The sequence below is a fragment of the Pleurodeles waltl genome, chromosome 4_2 (assembly GCF_031143425.1).
Source record: "Pleurodeles waltl isolate 20211129_DDA chromosome 4_2, aPleWal1.hap1.20221129, whole genome shotgun sequence".
Classification (NCBI taxonomy): domain Eukaryota; kingdom Metazoa; phylum Chordata; class Amphibia; order Caudata; family Salamandridae; genus Pleurodeles; species Pleurodeles waltl.
Genome location: NC_090443.1, coordinates 155,686,560 through 155,701,573, shown reverse-complemented (window position 1 = coordinate 155,701,573; position 15,014 = coordinate 155,686,560). Strand labels below are relative to the sequence as shown.

At 43.0% G+C, this 15,014-nt stretch overlaps 1 protein-coding gene across 2 annotated transcripts in view; it reads left to right on the top strand.

Annotated features, from left to right (window-relative positions):
- Positions 1–15,014, top strand: part of ITGA5 (integrin subunit alpha 5) — a 346,712-nt gene that overhangs the window by 290,225 nt on the left and 41,473 nt on the right. For both annotated transcript variants that reach the window (XM_069231024.1, XM_069231023.1), the window contains 4 exons: positions 3,592–3,675; positions 5,582–5,661; positions 6,069–6,149; positions 14,596–14,701. In XM_069231024.1, coding sequence (XP_069087125.1) covers positions 3,592–3,675; positions 5,582–5,661; positions 6,069–6,149; positions 14,596–14,701 — 351 coding nt within the window. The remainder of the gene's footprint in view (positions 1–3,591; positions 3,676–5,581; positions 5,662–6,068; positions 6,150–14,595; positions 14,702–15,014) is intronic.

Below are 15,014 nucleotides of genomic sequence, written 5' to 3'. Positions count from 1 at the left end.
AGTGTGAGGTTGGCATGGCACCCTGAGGGGAGTGCCATGTCGACTTACTCGTTTTGTTCTCATCAGCGCACACAAGCTGGCAAGCAGTGTGTCTGTGCTGAGTGAGGGGTCCCCAGGGTGGCATAAGATATGCTGCAGCCCTTAGAGACCTTCCCTGGCATCAGGGCCCTTGGTACCAGGGGTACCAGTTACAAGGGAGTTACCTGGATGCCAGGGTGTGCCAATTGTGGAATCAAAAGCACATTTTAGGTGAAAGAACACTGGTGCTGGGGCCTGGTTAGCAGGGTCCCAGCACACTACTCAGTCAAGTCAGCATCAGTATCAGGCAAAAAGTGGGGGGTAACTGCAACAGGGAGCCATTTCTTTACAGTGGCCATTTCAAGACCCAGTGCCTCATGCCATTATCACAACAGATGCTTCCATGGTTGGGTGGGGAGCACACCTCAACAATCACAGCATACAAGGTCAATGGGACAAGCAACAAAAACTACTTCACATAAATCACTTGGAACTGCTAGCGGTATTTCTAGCATTAAAAGTGTTTCAACCACTGATAGCCCACAAATACATTCTTGTAAAGACAGACAATATGACAACAATGTATTATCTCAACAAACCATGGGGGAATCACTTGTCACAGCTGTGTCTCTTAGCACAAAACATTTGGCATTGGGCAATTCACAACAACATTCACCTAATAGCACAATACATACCAGGCATTCAGAATCAGTTAGCCGACAATACAGTAGAGATCAACAGCAAACTCCCGAATGGGAAATGCATCCCTAGATCCTACGGGATCATTTCCCCCACTGGGGGACACCAAAAATAGATCTATTTGCAACGAAAGAAAATGCAAAATGCCTAAACTTCGCATCCAGGTACCCACACCCTCAGTTCAAAGGCAATGCTCTATGGATCAGCCGGTCAGGGATATTTGCTTATGCTTTTCCCCCTCTCCCGCTCATTCCTTATCTGGTCAACAAACTGAGTCAAAACAAACTCAAACTAATACTCATAGCACCAACCTGGGCTTGCCAACCGTGATACACAACACTGTTGGAATTATTAGTAGTACCCCACATCAAACTACCAATCAGACCAGATCTGTTTAGCACAACACAAACAACGGATCAGACACCCGAATCCAGCATCGCTCAATCTAGCAATCTGGCTCCTGAAGTCTTAGAATTCGGACATTTAAACCTTTCACAAGAGTGTATGGAGGTCATTAAACAAGCGAGAACCTACAACAAGACATTGTTACGCAAACAAATGGAAAAGATTTGTTTGCTACTGTCAGACTAATCAAATGATGCCACTAGATGACTCCACACAAGACATTGTAAGTTATTTACTACATTTACAAAAGTCTAATCTAGCTTTCTCTTCCATTAAAATCCATCTCACTGCAATATCTGCTTATCTGCTGATTAAACATACAACATTGCTTTTTAGAATCCCAGTTATTAAAGCATTTATGGAAGGACTGAAAAGAATCATACCCCCAAGGACACCACCAGTACCTTTGTGGAACCTTAATATTGTATTAACACGACTCATGGGCCCACCATTCAAACCCATGCATTCTTGTCAAATCCAATTTCTAACTTGGAAAGTAGCCTTTCTAATAGCCATCACATCACTTTGAAGAGTGAGTGAAATACAAGCACTTACTATTCAAGAACCCTTTATACAAATTCATAAACATAAAGTGGTTCTCCGTACAAATCCAAAATTCTTACCAAAGGTCATATCACCATTCCATCTAAACCAAACTGTGGAACTCCCAGTCTTCTTTCCACAACCAGACTCAGTAGCTGAAAGGGCCTTGTATACATTAGACATAAAAAGAGCACTAATGTATTACATTGACAGAACGAAACATTTTCGTAAAACAAAACAATTATTCGTAGCTTTCCATAACCTCATGCAGGTAACCCTATATCCAAACAAGGCATTGCCAGATGGATAGTTAAATGCATTCAGACCTGTTACCTTAAAGCTAAAAGAGAATTACCCATTACACCAAGGGCACATTCCACTAGAAAGAAAGGTGCCACAATGGCTTTTCTTGGAAATATATAAATGACAGAAATTTGTAAGGCAGCCACCTGGTCTACGCCTCATACATTTACTAAGCATGACTGTGTAGACGTGTTAGCAACACAAGCCACAGTAGGACAGGCTGTATTAAGAACATTATTTCAGACAACTTCAACTCCTACAGGCTAACCACCGCTTTTGGGGAGATTACTGCTTTGTAGTCTATGCACAGCATGTGTATCTGCAGCTACACATGCCAGTGAACGGAAAAGGTCACTTACCCAGTGTACATATGTTCATGGCATGAGACGCTGCAGATTCACATGCGCCCTCCCACCTCCCCAGGAGCCTGTAGCAGTTTTTAGTTGCATGAAAATTGTAAATATGTAAATAAATATTATTTTAATACACACTATATACATACATTACTACTCCATTGCATGGGCACCTCTAGTATACTCTCAACTCCTACCTCACCCTTTGCGGGGAAAACAATCTAAAATGGAGTCGACACCCATGCGCAATGGAGCCGAAAGGGAGGAGTCACTCAGTCCCGTGACTTGAAAAGACTTCTTCGAAGAAAAACAACTTTTAACACTCCGAGCCCAACACTAGATGGCAGGAACAGTGCACAGCATGTGAATCTGCAGCGTCGATGGGGCTCATTTATCAAATTTAAGTCCTTAGTGTTGTGTAGAAGTACCTGACAAACAACTGTGTAATCGGTCTTTTTTTTTTTACCTGAAGCACTCTAACGAAGCAGTGCTACAGGAAAAACTAAATTACCACCTTTTATAAAGAAGCAGTAGCCCTGTGTACATTATACTTAAGCAAGCAAGATCCACAAGTCACCTGGTTTAATGTGGTATTAACTATTCTTCGAGTGAAAGAGGGAACCAAAGGGTTAAAAAAAAAAGCACTTTATCTCGGCAGCAGAAAACGAACAGTTGCAACCCCAGAGCAGCTAATCTATACAGGTGGAGAATACTGAATTAGTCAAAACTCGGGCCATTTCTAAAAGGCTCCTTGTGCTATCTAGCAAACTGGTTATAAAAGAAACATTTACAGCAAAGATTTTTTCTTTATGCAGAGTTATGTCCAATCGATCTCCAATTGGAGGCAGGAGACTCTTTTTTGCGAGTATGTGGGCGAGCAGTTCTAAATGCAAGTGACACCCTAACTTTGTGGGTGAGTTGACCGGTCTGAATATGTTCCTACATAGCGGAAAAAATCCTGAGTGTCTGGCAGTGGATGGTGTTTGGATGCATAACAGTTTGATATTTTTTCTTCATGGTTGGTGTGTAACTAGGTGGCGTTGGGATTTCATAGGTAAAGAGATTCTTCTCTGCTCTGCTTCGTTTGGGGCTCTGACTTGGGTTCACTAGAGATCTTCTACCCCATCATATTGTACTCACTGGGCATGGCTCTTGGGCACAGTTAAGTGTCCCTTCGACCGGGAATCTGGTGTCCTCACAGCATTGTATGTTAGTGTAAGGTTATTTCCCTTGATGTCTACAGCTTGACAAACTCTTCTCTATCTTTTAGAGTCGCAATGAGCTCTCCTGCCGCTACGAGAACAAGACCCATTTGATCTGTGACTTGGGGAACCCTATGAAGTCTGGGACACGTGTGAGTACAGTGGGATTATGCTGCAGTACTGCTTGCCAGTGGGGTAGATGGAGATGAGCCACTGGACACGTCCCTCAGACCTTTCATAAACTCTCAAACTCTCCACTAGTCCGCCCATTACCCATTGTTTATGGCGTGAATATGCGCAAACACCTGAGGTCAGCAGCAATTTTTAATAATTGAGATGTCCAAGAAGGTGTTAATATAGAGGGAGGTGTAGCCCGAGGTTGTGAAATGGTTACCTGTCCCCAGAACCTACCCTCTTTGCTGTGTTGCAAATCAGTCGTCTGTTTAACATGAACTGGCCGCTCTGTTATTTTATTTTATCTTTTTTTTACATGAATTTGGCAATATACATGCTCGTGTAGTGATCCTAGGCCAATTAAAGATTCCATGCCGGTAATGCAGAGCGCTAACTGTGCCTTGTAAGGGATGCTTGAAGCTGCAGTAGTGCCCTAACAATGCCTCACTTACACACTAAATAGTGTTTGCAAGTCAATAAAAAAATACCCAACCCTCTAAAATATAAACCAGAATGATAAAGACTAAGAGGGCAATGTGTTAAAAAGCTGACTTCTACCCCCGAGACTAATAGATAGTTACACCGGTCCGACAGCTAATGTGTCCCTAGTTCTTACCGAAAGCTCACTGGGTGCAGAATGTAGGGCATAAGGGTTTGAATTGTTGTTTTGTGCTCAGATCTGGAAAAAGAGGATAAGGAAGAGTCTAACTAGCCCTTCGCCCAACAGTTGACCTGTATTTTGTGTGTGATGTCAATTACTCCCGATAATTTTAGACATTGAAGTATTTACGATCTCCAGAAAACTGAATGTCTTCTCCAATTATAAACAAGAACTTTATGATTACGTCTCCCAAAAAGTGAATTGAAGCTGTGTATAATGCTTTTAAATATGTAGAGAAAAACCCTTTTAATTATTTGTAGAGACTCGCGAGGGGGGAGCCGACGCTTGGTGTTGCTCATGAGTGCTGCAATCTGTGCTCTGTTCGGAGCTATTGCGCTAGTTTTAAACTTGCGGCTCGCCCTGGCCCGCCATCTGTGTGTGCCCTGAGTTGGCGGCCCTCTTCTGTCTTTTACCGTGATGATTTGGCCTTCCACAGTGACCCCAATATCTTCGGTGTCCGTGTGCATTACTCCTTCCCAAACTGCACGCTGTTTTTGTATCCCACTGTCCTTCATTACGCCCACCTGCAGCAGATCCTCTATCCGTGTGCACTCTGATATTTAGGTTTTCTCTCCACCTGTACAATGATCTTTCTGCCCTCTGCCCCCCTGTTCGCTGATCTGCAGTCTGTCCCCTTCACCAAACTGAAAATCGGGTCCTTCGCTCCCGGTTATCACGCACGCGCGTTTTGGAGACAGGCTGAGGCTGTGTTGACTGTCTCTGGATTACCGCCTCCCCGTGCTGCCCCAAAATGGAGGTCTGTCTCCACGGAATTCATTTTCTAGCTGCTGCGTCGCCCACCCTCTATCCCCCCTTCCCTCTTTCATGCAACCACGCCATTAAAGTGTCTTGACTGCTGAGGTGGGGGTCGATTCTAACCAGGCATCTGTAGGCCAGCTGAGAGCAGAGACTCCTGGACAGACTAGATTCCAGGGGTGCAGCTAGGCCTGACGTACCGTAGCAGTACTTACTATGACTATCAAAGAGCTAGTCTTTAATAATATATGTCATTTCTTTTCTCCACTCCCCCTGCTGACTTCACTCCTCTTGCCCCCTCTCTCCACCATTCTTTCTCCATTATACTCGCTCTCGTTTATCCCGCCTCTCCCTTTATTCTTCTTAACTCACCAATGCCTTTAATCCATTATTCTGCGTTTTCTCTTTCTCTTGTTCTTGCCTCCATTCTTCCTTCCTTCTTGCTTATCCTGATAAACTCACTGCAGCTACGGGGCGGCCTGCGATTCACTGTGCCCAGTCTGCAGGACTCCAAGAAGAATATCCAGTTTGACTTCCAGATCCACAGGTAAGGACTGTAGGTGCACAAGCAGGTGATGATGAAGGGTACAAAAGTGTGATACCGGCACCACCTTTCCAAAGGAACTAGTAAAACAAAACGGAGGGGCTAACTGTACTTGAGAAGGATCAAGTTCCCACTTGGTAATGCAGCTAAACACAATTTCTGTAGTGCCGACGGCAGAATTAATGGGACTGTCCAAAAAAAAAAAAAAAGCCTATCAATTGCTGTTCAGTTTGTGGCTTGTTTTTAAACTTAAATTTTGCATTTGAGTAGAGATTTGGTGTGCGTAGTTTTGTGTCCATCGATTGAGGGGCCCTCTGCGCAGTGGAGTCCGTGGTCTCGTTCACTTAGTGTGATTGTGGGTATGTGAGGTGATCCACTCCTTTTGATCTAATGTTGCTTTCCCCTTGCAGTAAGAACCAGAATAACTCAAAAAGTGAAATGGTGGCCTATTACCTGGACGTCCAAGCCTTGGCCACCATGTCTATGTATGGGTGAGTAGTCCTGCAGTTGTTACCTGTAGGCCTAAGGATGTGCTAAAAGGCATCACTGGATTAAAAGTTTAAGAGGAGTTTTATTTATTTCGGTTAGTAAATGATTAATGTTAGACATCATTTCTGCCTATTTTTATCTGCCATGCTAATAACTTTCTTTCTATTCTTACTGGTTTTGACAATATCCTTCCAAGCACTGGGTCCTTGCACATGAAAGGTTTGTTATTTGTTCAGAGAGCCAGATGGATTTAGAAGTCATCCATAGCAAAACAGTTCAAACCAGCTGCAGCAGGCCACATCTGGTCACGAGGCTATCCCGGTTGGGTCATGGCAGCCCATCCTGCTCTGAAAGTAGCTTTGTAGCTTGCACCCTACCCGGAAATGCCATAGTAGCAGAATAGCCAGCCTATCCCTCTTTATATAGAGCTGCATGCCACATCTTGATCTCCTCAAAATTAGACCAAAGAACCCGTAAAGAGGGAATGGGCCAGGAAGTGGGAGAGAACAAGAAGAAGAGGAACAAGATGATGACCAAGGTATAGTGTCTTCAATGCGCCCTTGTGTCCTAGGAGCTAGGTTTCTAATTATCATAAATGTAGTTCGTTGGCATGGCTGGAAGTAGCAAGTTGTTCTAGTGTAAATCGCGCAAGGTTACCAGATTGATGCAGGTGAGCTAAGATCCATTTTCTGCAGTCTGAAAGACTGTACAAGGTAATTCCACCTCTTTATTAGTTCATTGAAAGCTACATATTGATGTTACTGATGTATTAAACATTTTAGGACTCCCTGCATATATACGGTATTTTCATGTCCCTAGGAAGTGTTTTTATGGGATAAAATAAACTTTCAATCTGTACCAATAAAATAAAGGCACTTTTTCAAGTGTTGTCTGAGGATTGTACTCCACTATATATTTAATCAGACTTCCTTATTGATATGTATTGACTTACAGCACAAAGCTGCTTCTGTAGAAAGATACATACATGTAGATGGACTACATAGATAGTAACTGTGTAGTAGGTCCGATATTGGCATCATATGATTCTGGTAGCGCCCTGAATAACGAGGCAGAATGGTTTGTGAATATCATCAGACAACAGATATTGCAATATTCGACCATATTATGCATGGTCCCCTAAGAATTTTTTATTACATATATAATTAGAGCATTTAGTTTGACAGATTATTTTTTTGCAAATTTGGATATATTTATAGTGAAAGCAGAAAGAGATACTGTACTATGATTGGTTATCTTTAGGAAAATTGATAAGAACACTGCTTAACTATGTAGTTAAGAATGTCGAATTTTAGCAAAAAGCTGAGCTTTGTTGAACACAATCTGTCCGTAGAATGAGGAGACTGTTGAAGCTGTTCTTTAGAGTGCAGCTAACAATTATCTCTGACTGGAATTGGAGGTTCATGTTTTTAACTTTCACGAGAAGAATATTGAATCATAAATAAAATAAAAATGTGCAGAGTGGTTTAGGATGGCCATTATGATGATTGTCCCCACAGTTCACACTATTTCTCATACTTCATTGGTGCCTGTGGAACTGGGATTTTAATACTACTGCCCTTTGTGCTGTAATAGTTCCCAAACATGATATACACTGCATAAATTACTATGTGCTGAGAACAATATGTAATCTATTACCATTTTGAGCGTGGGGAAGCCTTGCTTCAAAAGGCAAAGCCTCCAGTGTAATGCCGTTTCTTCCCTCCCTAAACAAATGCAGCACATAGCATATTACACTCTGCATACACGGTTTCTGCCTTAAGCCATTTCCCTATGAGTAGTCATTTTAGAAATTGTTTAACAAAACCCGGTATGCGAGAAGTTAAATTAATAATCAAAAATCACATTGAAGAGGGCTTGTGGCACTAACCAAGGCTGTTTCTATGTGTAAAGCAATTGTAAAGTGCAATTCATGGGGTTGGAAACAGTATTTTTCACGTAAACATTGCTGCACCTTAATAACATTGAATGTAACCTTTGCACTGTAGTAATGAATGTGTAAATGTGCGTTTATTAGCACAGTTCCCCTAAATATGTTAATTGGCTACATTTTTTCCACTGGCATGGTATATATTGGCGTTGCATGCATATGGATGTATACATATAGTTGTGTGTATGTGTATAAATGTAGACAGTTCTCTATTATTTTTTGTATGTATATATATATATATGTATGTATGTATATATATATATATATATATGTTCGATGGCATGTGTAGCTGCAGATACACATGCTGTGCACAGTCCGCCATCTGGTGTTGGGCTCGGAGTGTTACAAGTTGTTTTTCTTCGAAGAATTCTTTTCGAGTCACGAGACCGAGGGACTCCTCCCATTTCGACTCCATTGCGCATGGGCATCGACTCCATCTTAGATTGTTTTTTTTCCGCCATCGGGTTCGGACGTGTTCCTTTTCGCTCCGTGTTTCGGGTCGGAAAGTTAGTTAGAATCTCGAAAAAATCGTCGGTATTGTTTGCGTTCGGTATCGGGTTAGTTAGAACAAATCGACACCGAATTTTGAAGAGCTCCGGTGGCCCTTCGGGGTTTTTTCGATCCCCCGTCGAGGCCTGGTCGGCCCGCCCACGTGCGACTTCAAGGCTGATGGAACGGACCCCATTCCGCTTCTGCCCAAAATGCCATAACAAGTATCCGTATACGGATCAGCATCTGGTCTGTAACTTGTGCTTGTCCCCCGAGCACAAGGAGGATACTTGTGAAGCCTGTCGAGCGTTTCGGTTGAGGAAGACGCTGAGAGACCGAAGAGCCAGGAGACTACAAATGGCGTCCACGCCGACAGGTCAAGAACGTTTCGAGGAGGAAGAAGAAGCTTTCTCCATCCGCGAGTCGGATTCTGAAGAACTTGATGCCGAAGAAACACACCAAACCGTGAGTAAGACGTCGAAAATCAAGACTCACGAGAAGTCCACAAAAGCCCAGGGGACGCCACCGCCAACAGGCCATGGCTTAACCCGAAAACTAGGTGACCGATCCAAGGCACCGAAAAAGGGCATGCTGGTGTCAGTCATCCGACTCCGGTCGAGATACCGCCACACAGCAACCTCGGAGCCGAGACAGCGGCTCCGAGAAACTTCGGCACAGAGACAGCGGCACCGAAGAATTTCGGCACCGAGACACCACGCCGAAAACAAAGAAGGTTTCTTCGGAGCCTAAAAAGACTTCCGAAAAGGTTTCGGTTCCGAAACATCCAGCCTCGGAGCCGAAAACTAGTTCCTATACAGAGGAACAAGGATTAACCTCCCAATTACATAGATTTGGAGAGGAGCTTCAAGCTGTAGAGCCTGACTACACGCAAAGAAGGCTTCATATTCATGAGGACACAGGGAAGATAACCACTCTTCCCCCAATCAAAATAAAAAGGAAACTTGCCTTTCAACAAAAGGACAAGCAACCACAGGCAAAAGTGGCAAGAAAAACAACCCCACCACTGCCTCCACCACCATCAATACATGCATCACCAGCAACAACTCCTCCACTGATGCACTCACCAGCTCATACTACAATGAGTCAGGATGATCCCGATGCATGGGACCTTTACGATGCTCCAGTGTCTGACAACAGCCCAGACTCCTATCCCACAAAACCGTCACCACCTGAGGACAGTACATCCTACACACAGGTGGTCGCAAGAGCAGCCGAATTTCACAACGTCACCTTACATTCTGAACCAATTGAGGATGACTTTCTGTTTAACACCCTATCCTCCACCCATAGCCAGTACCAAAGCCTTCCCATGCTCCCAGGAATGCTAAGACATTCAAAACAAATATTTCAGGATCCAGTTAAAGGCAGAGCCATAACTCCAAGGGTGGAGAAAAAGTACAAGCCACCGCCAACGGATCCAATCTATATTACAACACAACTAACACCAGACTCAGTAGTTGTCGGGGCAGCTCGTAAGAGAGCCAACTCTCATACCTCAGGAGACGCACCACCTCCAGACAAAGAGAGCCGCAAATTTGATGCCGCAGGAAAAAGGGTTGCAGCACAAGCAGCAAATCAATGGCGTATTGCCAATTCACAAGCACTTTTGGCAAGATACGACAGAGCTCATTGGGATGAAATGCAACATTTCATCGAACACTTACCCAAGGAGTTCCAAAAAAGAGCGCAACAGGTGGTAGAAGAGGGACAAAGTATCTCAAATAATCAGATACGGTCTTCCATGGATGCAGCAGATACAGCTGCAAGGACAATAAACACTGCAATCACGATACGAAGGCACGCATGGCTGCACACTTCAGGGTTCAAGCCGGAAATCCAACAAGCTGTGCTCAATATGCCATTTAATGAACAGCAATTGTTTGGGCCGGAGGTAGACACTGCCATTGAGAAACTCAAAGACACCGATACAGCCAAAGCCATGGGCGCACTCTACTCCCCGCAGAGCAGAGGCACATTTCGAAAAACACCTTTTAGGGGAGGGTTTCGAGGTCAACCCACAGAAACCACAACCTCACAAACAAGGCCTACTTACCAGGGTCAATATCAGAGGGGAGGTTTTCGGGGACAATATAGAGGGGGCCAATTCCCAAGAAATCGAGAAATTCCAAGGCCCCAAAACTCCTCAAAACAAACAGTGACTCACAAGTCACACAACCCCATCACATAACACCTGTGGGGGGAAGACTAAGACAATTTTACAAACTTTGGGAGGAAATAACAACAGACACTTGGGTCTTAGCAATTATCCAGCATGGTTATTGCATAGAATTTCTCCAATTCCCTCCAAACGTCCCACCGAAAACACACAATATGTCAAAACAACATATAGATCTTCTAGGACTAGAAGTTCAAGATTGCTACAAAAGGACGCAATAGAATTAGTACCAAATCTACAAAAAAACACAGGAGTTTACTCACTGTACTTTCTAATACCCAAAAAGGACAAAACTCTGAGACCAATACTAGATCTCAGAACACTAAATACCTACATCAAATCATACCACTTTCACATGGTCACGTTACAAGACGTAATCCCACTGCTCAAACAGCAAGATTACATGACAACATTAGACCTAAAAGATGCGTATTTCCATATACCAATACATCCTTCACACAGGAAATACCGAAGGTTCGTATTCCAAGGAATACATTGCCAATTCAAAGTGTTGCCATTCGGAATAACAACTGCGCCAAGAGTTTTTACAAAATGCCTGGCAGTAGTAGCTGCACATATCAGAAGGCAGCAAATACATGTGTTCCCGTACTTAGACGACTGGTTAATCAAAACCAAAACGCTAAGACAGTGTTCACAGCACACAAACTATGTCATACAGACCCTTCACAAGCTAGGTTTCTCCATCAACTACGCGAAGTCACACCTTTTGCCGTGTCAAACACAGCAATACTTAGGAGCGTCAATCAACACAGCAAAAGGGATTGCCACTCCAAGTCCACAAAGGGTTCAAACATTTCACAAGGTAATACAGGCCATGTATCCAACACAAAAGATACAAGTCAAAATGGTAATGAAACTCCTAGGCATGATGTCTTCATGCATAGCCATTGTCCCAAACGCAAGATTGCACATGTGGCCCTTACAACAGTGCCTAACATCACAATGGTCACAAGCACAGGGTCAACTTCTAGATCTGGTGTTGATAGACCGCCAAACATACATCTCGCTTCTATGGTGGAACAGTACAAATTTAAACCGAGGGCGGCCTTTCCAAGACCCAGTGCCACAATACGTCATAACGACGGATGCTTCCATGACAGGGTGGGGAGCACACCTCAATCAACACGGCATCCAAGGACAATGGGACATACATCAGAGGCAGTTTCACATAAATCACTTAGAACTGTTAGCAGTATTTCTAGCGCTGAAAGCATTTCAACCCATAATAACCCAAAAATACATTCTTGTCAAAACAGACAACATGACAACAATGTATTATCTAAACAAACAAGGAGGGACACACTCGACACAGTTGTGCCTCCTAACACAAAAAATATGGCATTGGGCGATTCACAACCACATTCGCCTAATAGCACAATTTATTCCAGGGATTCAGAACCAGTTGGCAGACCATCTCTCTCGAGATCACCAACAAACCCACGAATGGGAAATTCACCCCCAAATACTAAACAATTGCTTTCAAATTTGGGGAACACCTCAAATAGATCTATTTGCAACAAAGGAAAACTCAAAATGCCAAAACTTCGCATCCAGGTACCCACAAGATCAATCCCAAGGCAATGCTCTATGGATGAACTGGTGAGTGATATTTGCGTACGCTTTTCCCCCTCTCCCTCTCCTTCCATATCTAGTAAACAGGTTGAGTCAAAACAAACTCAAACTCATACTAATAGCACCAACATGGGCAAGGCAACCTTGGTACACAACACTACTAGACCTTTCAGTAGTACCTCATGTCAAACTACCCAACAGACCAGATCTGTTAACACAACACAAACAACAGATCAGACATCCAAATCCAGCATCGTTGAATCTAGCAATTTGGCTCCTGAAATCCTAGAATTCGGGCACTTAGACCTCACACAGGAATGTATGGAGGTCATAAAACAAGCTAGAAAACCTACCACTAGACACTGCTATGCAAATAAGTGGAAAAGATTTGTTTATTACTGCCATAATAATCAAATTCAACCTTTAAACGCATCTGCAAAAGAAATAGTAGGATACTTACTACATTTGCAAAAATCTAACCTAGCTTTCTCTTCCATTAAAATACATCTTACGGCAATTTCGGCTTACCTACAAATTACGCACTCAATTTCATTGTTTAGGATACCAGTCATAAAGGCGTTTATGGAAGGCCTAAAGAAAATTATACCACCAAGAACACCACCAGTTCCTTCATGGAACCTCAACATTGTCCTAACACGACTCATGGGTCCACCTTTTGAGCCCATGCACTCTTGTGAAATGCAATACTTAACGTGGAAAGTTGCATTTTTAATTGCCATCACATCTCTAAGAAGAGTGAGTGAGATTCAAGCATTTACCATTCAAGAACCATTTATTCAAATACACAAAAATAAAGTTGTTCTACGGACCAATCCTAAATTTTTACCAAAAGTAATCTCACCGTTCCACCTAAATCAAACGGTAGAATTACAAGTGTTCTTCCCACAGCCAGATTCGGTAGCAGAAAGAGCACTACATACATTAGACATCAAAAGAGCACTAATGTACTACATTGACAGAACAAAACTAATTCGAAAGACAAAACAACTATTTATCGCTTTTTAAAAACCTCATGCAGGAAATCCAATTTCAAAACAAGGCATTGCTAGATGGATAGTTAAGTGCATTCAAACCTGCTATCTTAAAGCTAAAAGAGAACTGCCTATTACACCAAAGGCACACTCAACCAGAAAGAAAGGTGCTACCATGGCCTTTCTAGGAAATATTCCAATGAACGAAATATGCAAGGCAGCAACATGGTCTACGCCTCATACATTTACCAAGCACTACTGTGTAGATGTGCTAACTGCACAACAAGCAACAGTAGTTCAAGCTGTATTAAGAACATTATTTCAAACTACTTCAACTCCTACAGGCTGAACCACCGCTTTTGGGGAGATAACTGCTTACTAGTCTATGCACAGCATGTGTATCTGCAGCTACACATGCCATCGAACGGAAAATGTCACTTACCCAGTGTACATCTGTTCGTGGCATTAGTCACTGCAGATTCACATGCGCCCACCCGCCTCCCCGGGAGTCTGTAGCCGTTTAGAAGTAGATCTTAAACATTTGTACATTTGGAAATATATTACTTAAAACGTTAATATGTACATACGCATTCACTCCATTTCATGGGCACTATTACTAGCATACACAACTCCTACCTCACCCTCTGCGGGCAAAACAATCTAAGATGGAGTCGACGCCCATGCGCAATGGAGTCGAAATGGGAGGAGTCCCTCGGTCTTGTGACTCGAAAAGACTTCTTCGAAGAAAAACAACTTGTAACCCTTCCGAGCCCAACACCAGATGGCGGACTGTGCACAGCATGTGAATCTGCAGCGACTAATGCCACGAACAGATGTACACTGGGTAAGTGACATTTTCCATATATATATATATATAGCACTGATTCCTACAATAGAAGGAAAGTGTGCACTTGCATTGCCTGCTTTCGATGTCCTGTTTATTAAACCATTGCCATGGCAGTCTAATACTGGCACAATAAGTCCTGTCAGCTGTTCTCACGGCAATAGCATTTATTTCCATCATCCTTTTTTAGTGCGTACATAATACATATCAAGAGTACTACAGAGTACCATATATAACTGAGTAAATGCTCCCATAAAACAGGAAACCAAACATACAAAATTAAACCAAGCCCTCACACTGTACAGTAAAACAGCTGCATAATCCATTCCATGCAGTGCAACTTTATTGCAGATTTACTGACTCTTTCCTTTTGTGTCCACACCAGCATCTCCAAACCAGAAAGTGTTATTTTCCCACTCTCCAACTGGAAGCCTAACCGGAAGCCTGCGAAGGAGGAAGATCTTGGCCCACCAGTCAAACACGTCTATGAGGCAAGTGATAGAGATGTTATTTAAGACAAACACTACAACAGTCCCATACCCTAGTCCAGAGTTGTATCTGTTCTCGCTAGGTGGTCATCTTCTGCTCAACTTTCTGTTACGATAGACTTGGGTGAGTGGTTATGGACTGCATTCAGTTTACTGTCTCACATACGACTGCCGCCTTTGTTGTGTTTGATTTGAGGCCAATGGAATCACTTGGTATTTAAAAAATTCCATAGTGAAGAAGCTATATCTGGACATAAAGTGCAAATTTACCTGTCTGCACAGCAAATGAATGGAGAGTTCAGCAGTGGTAGCTGAA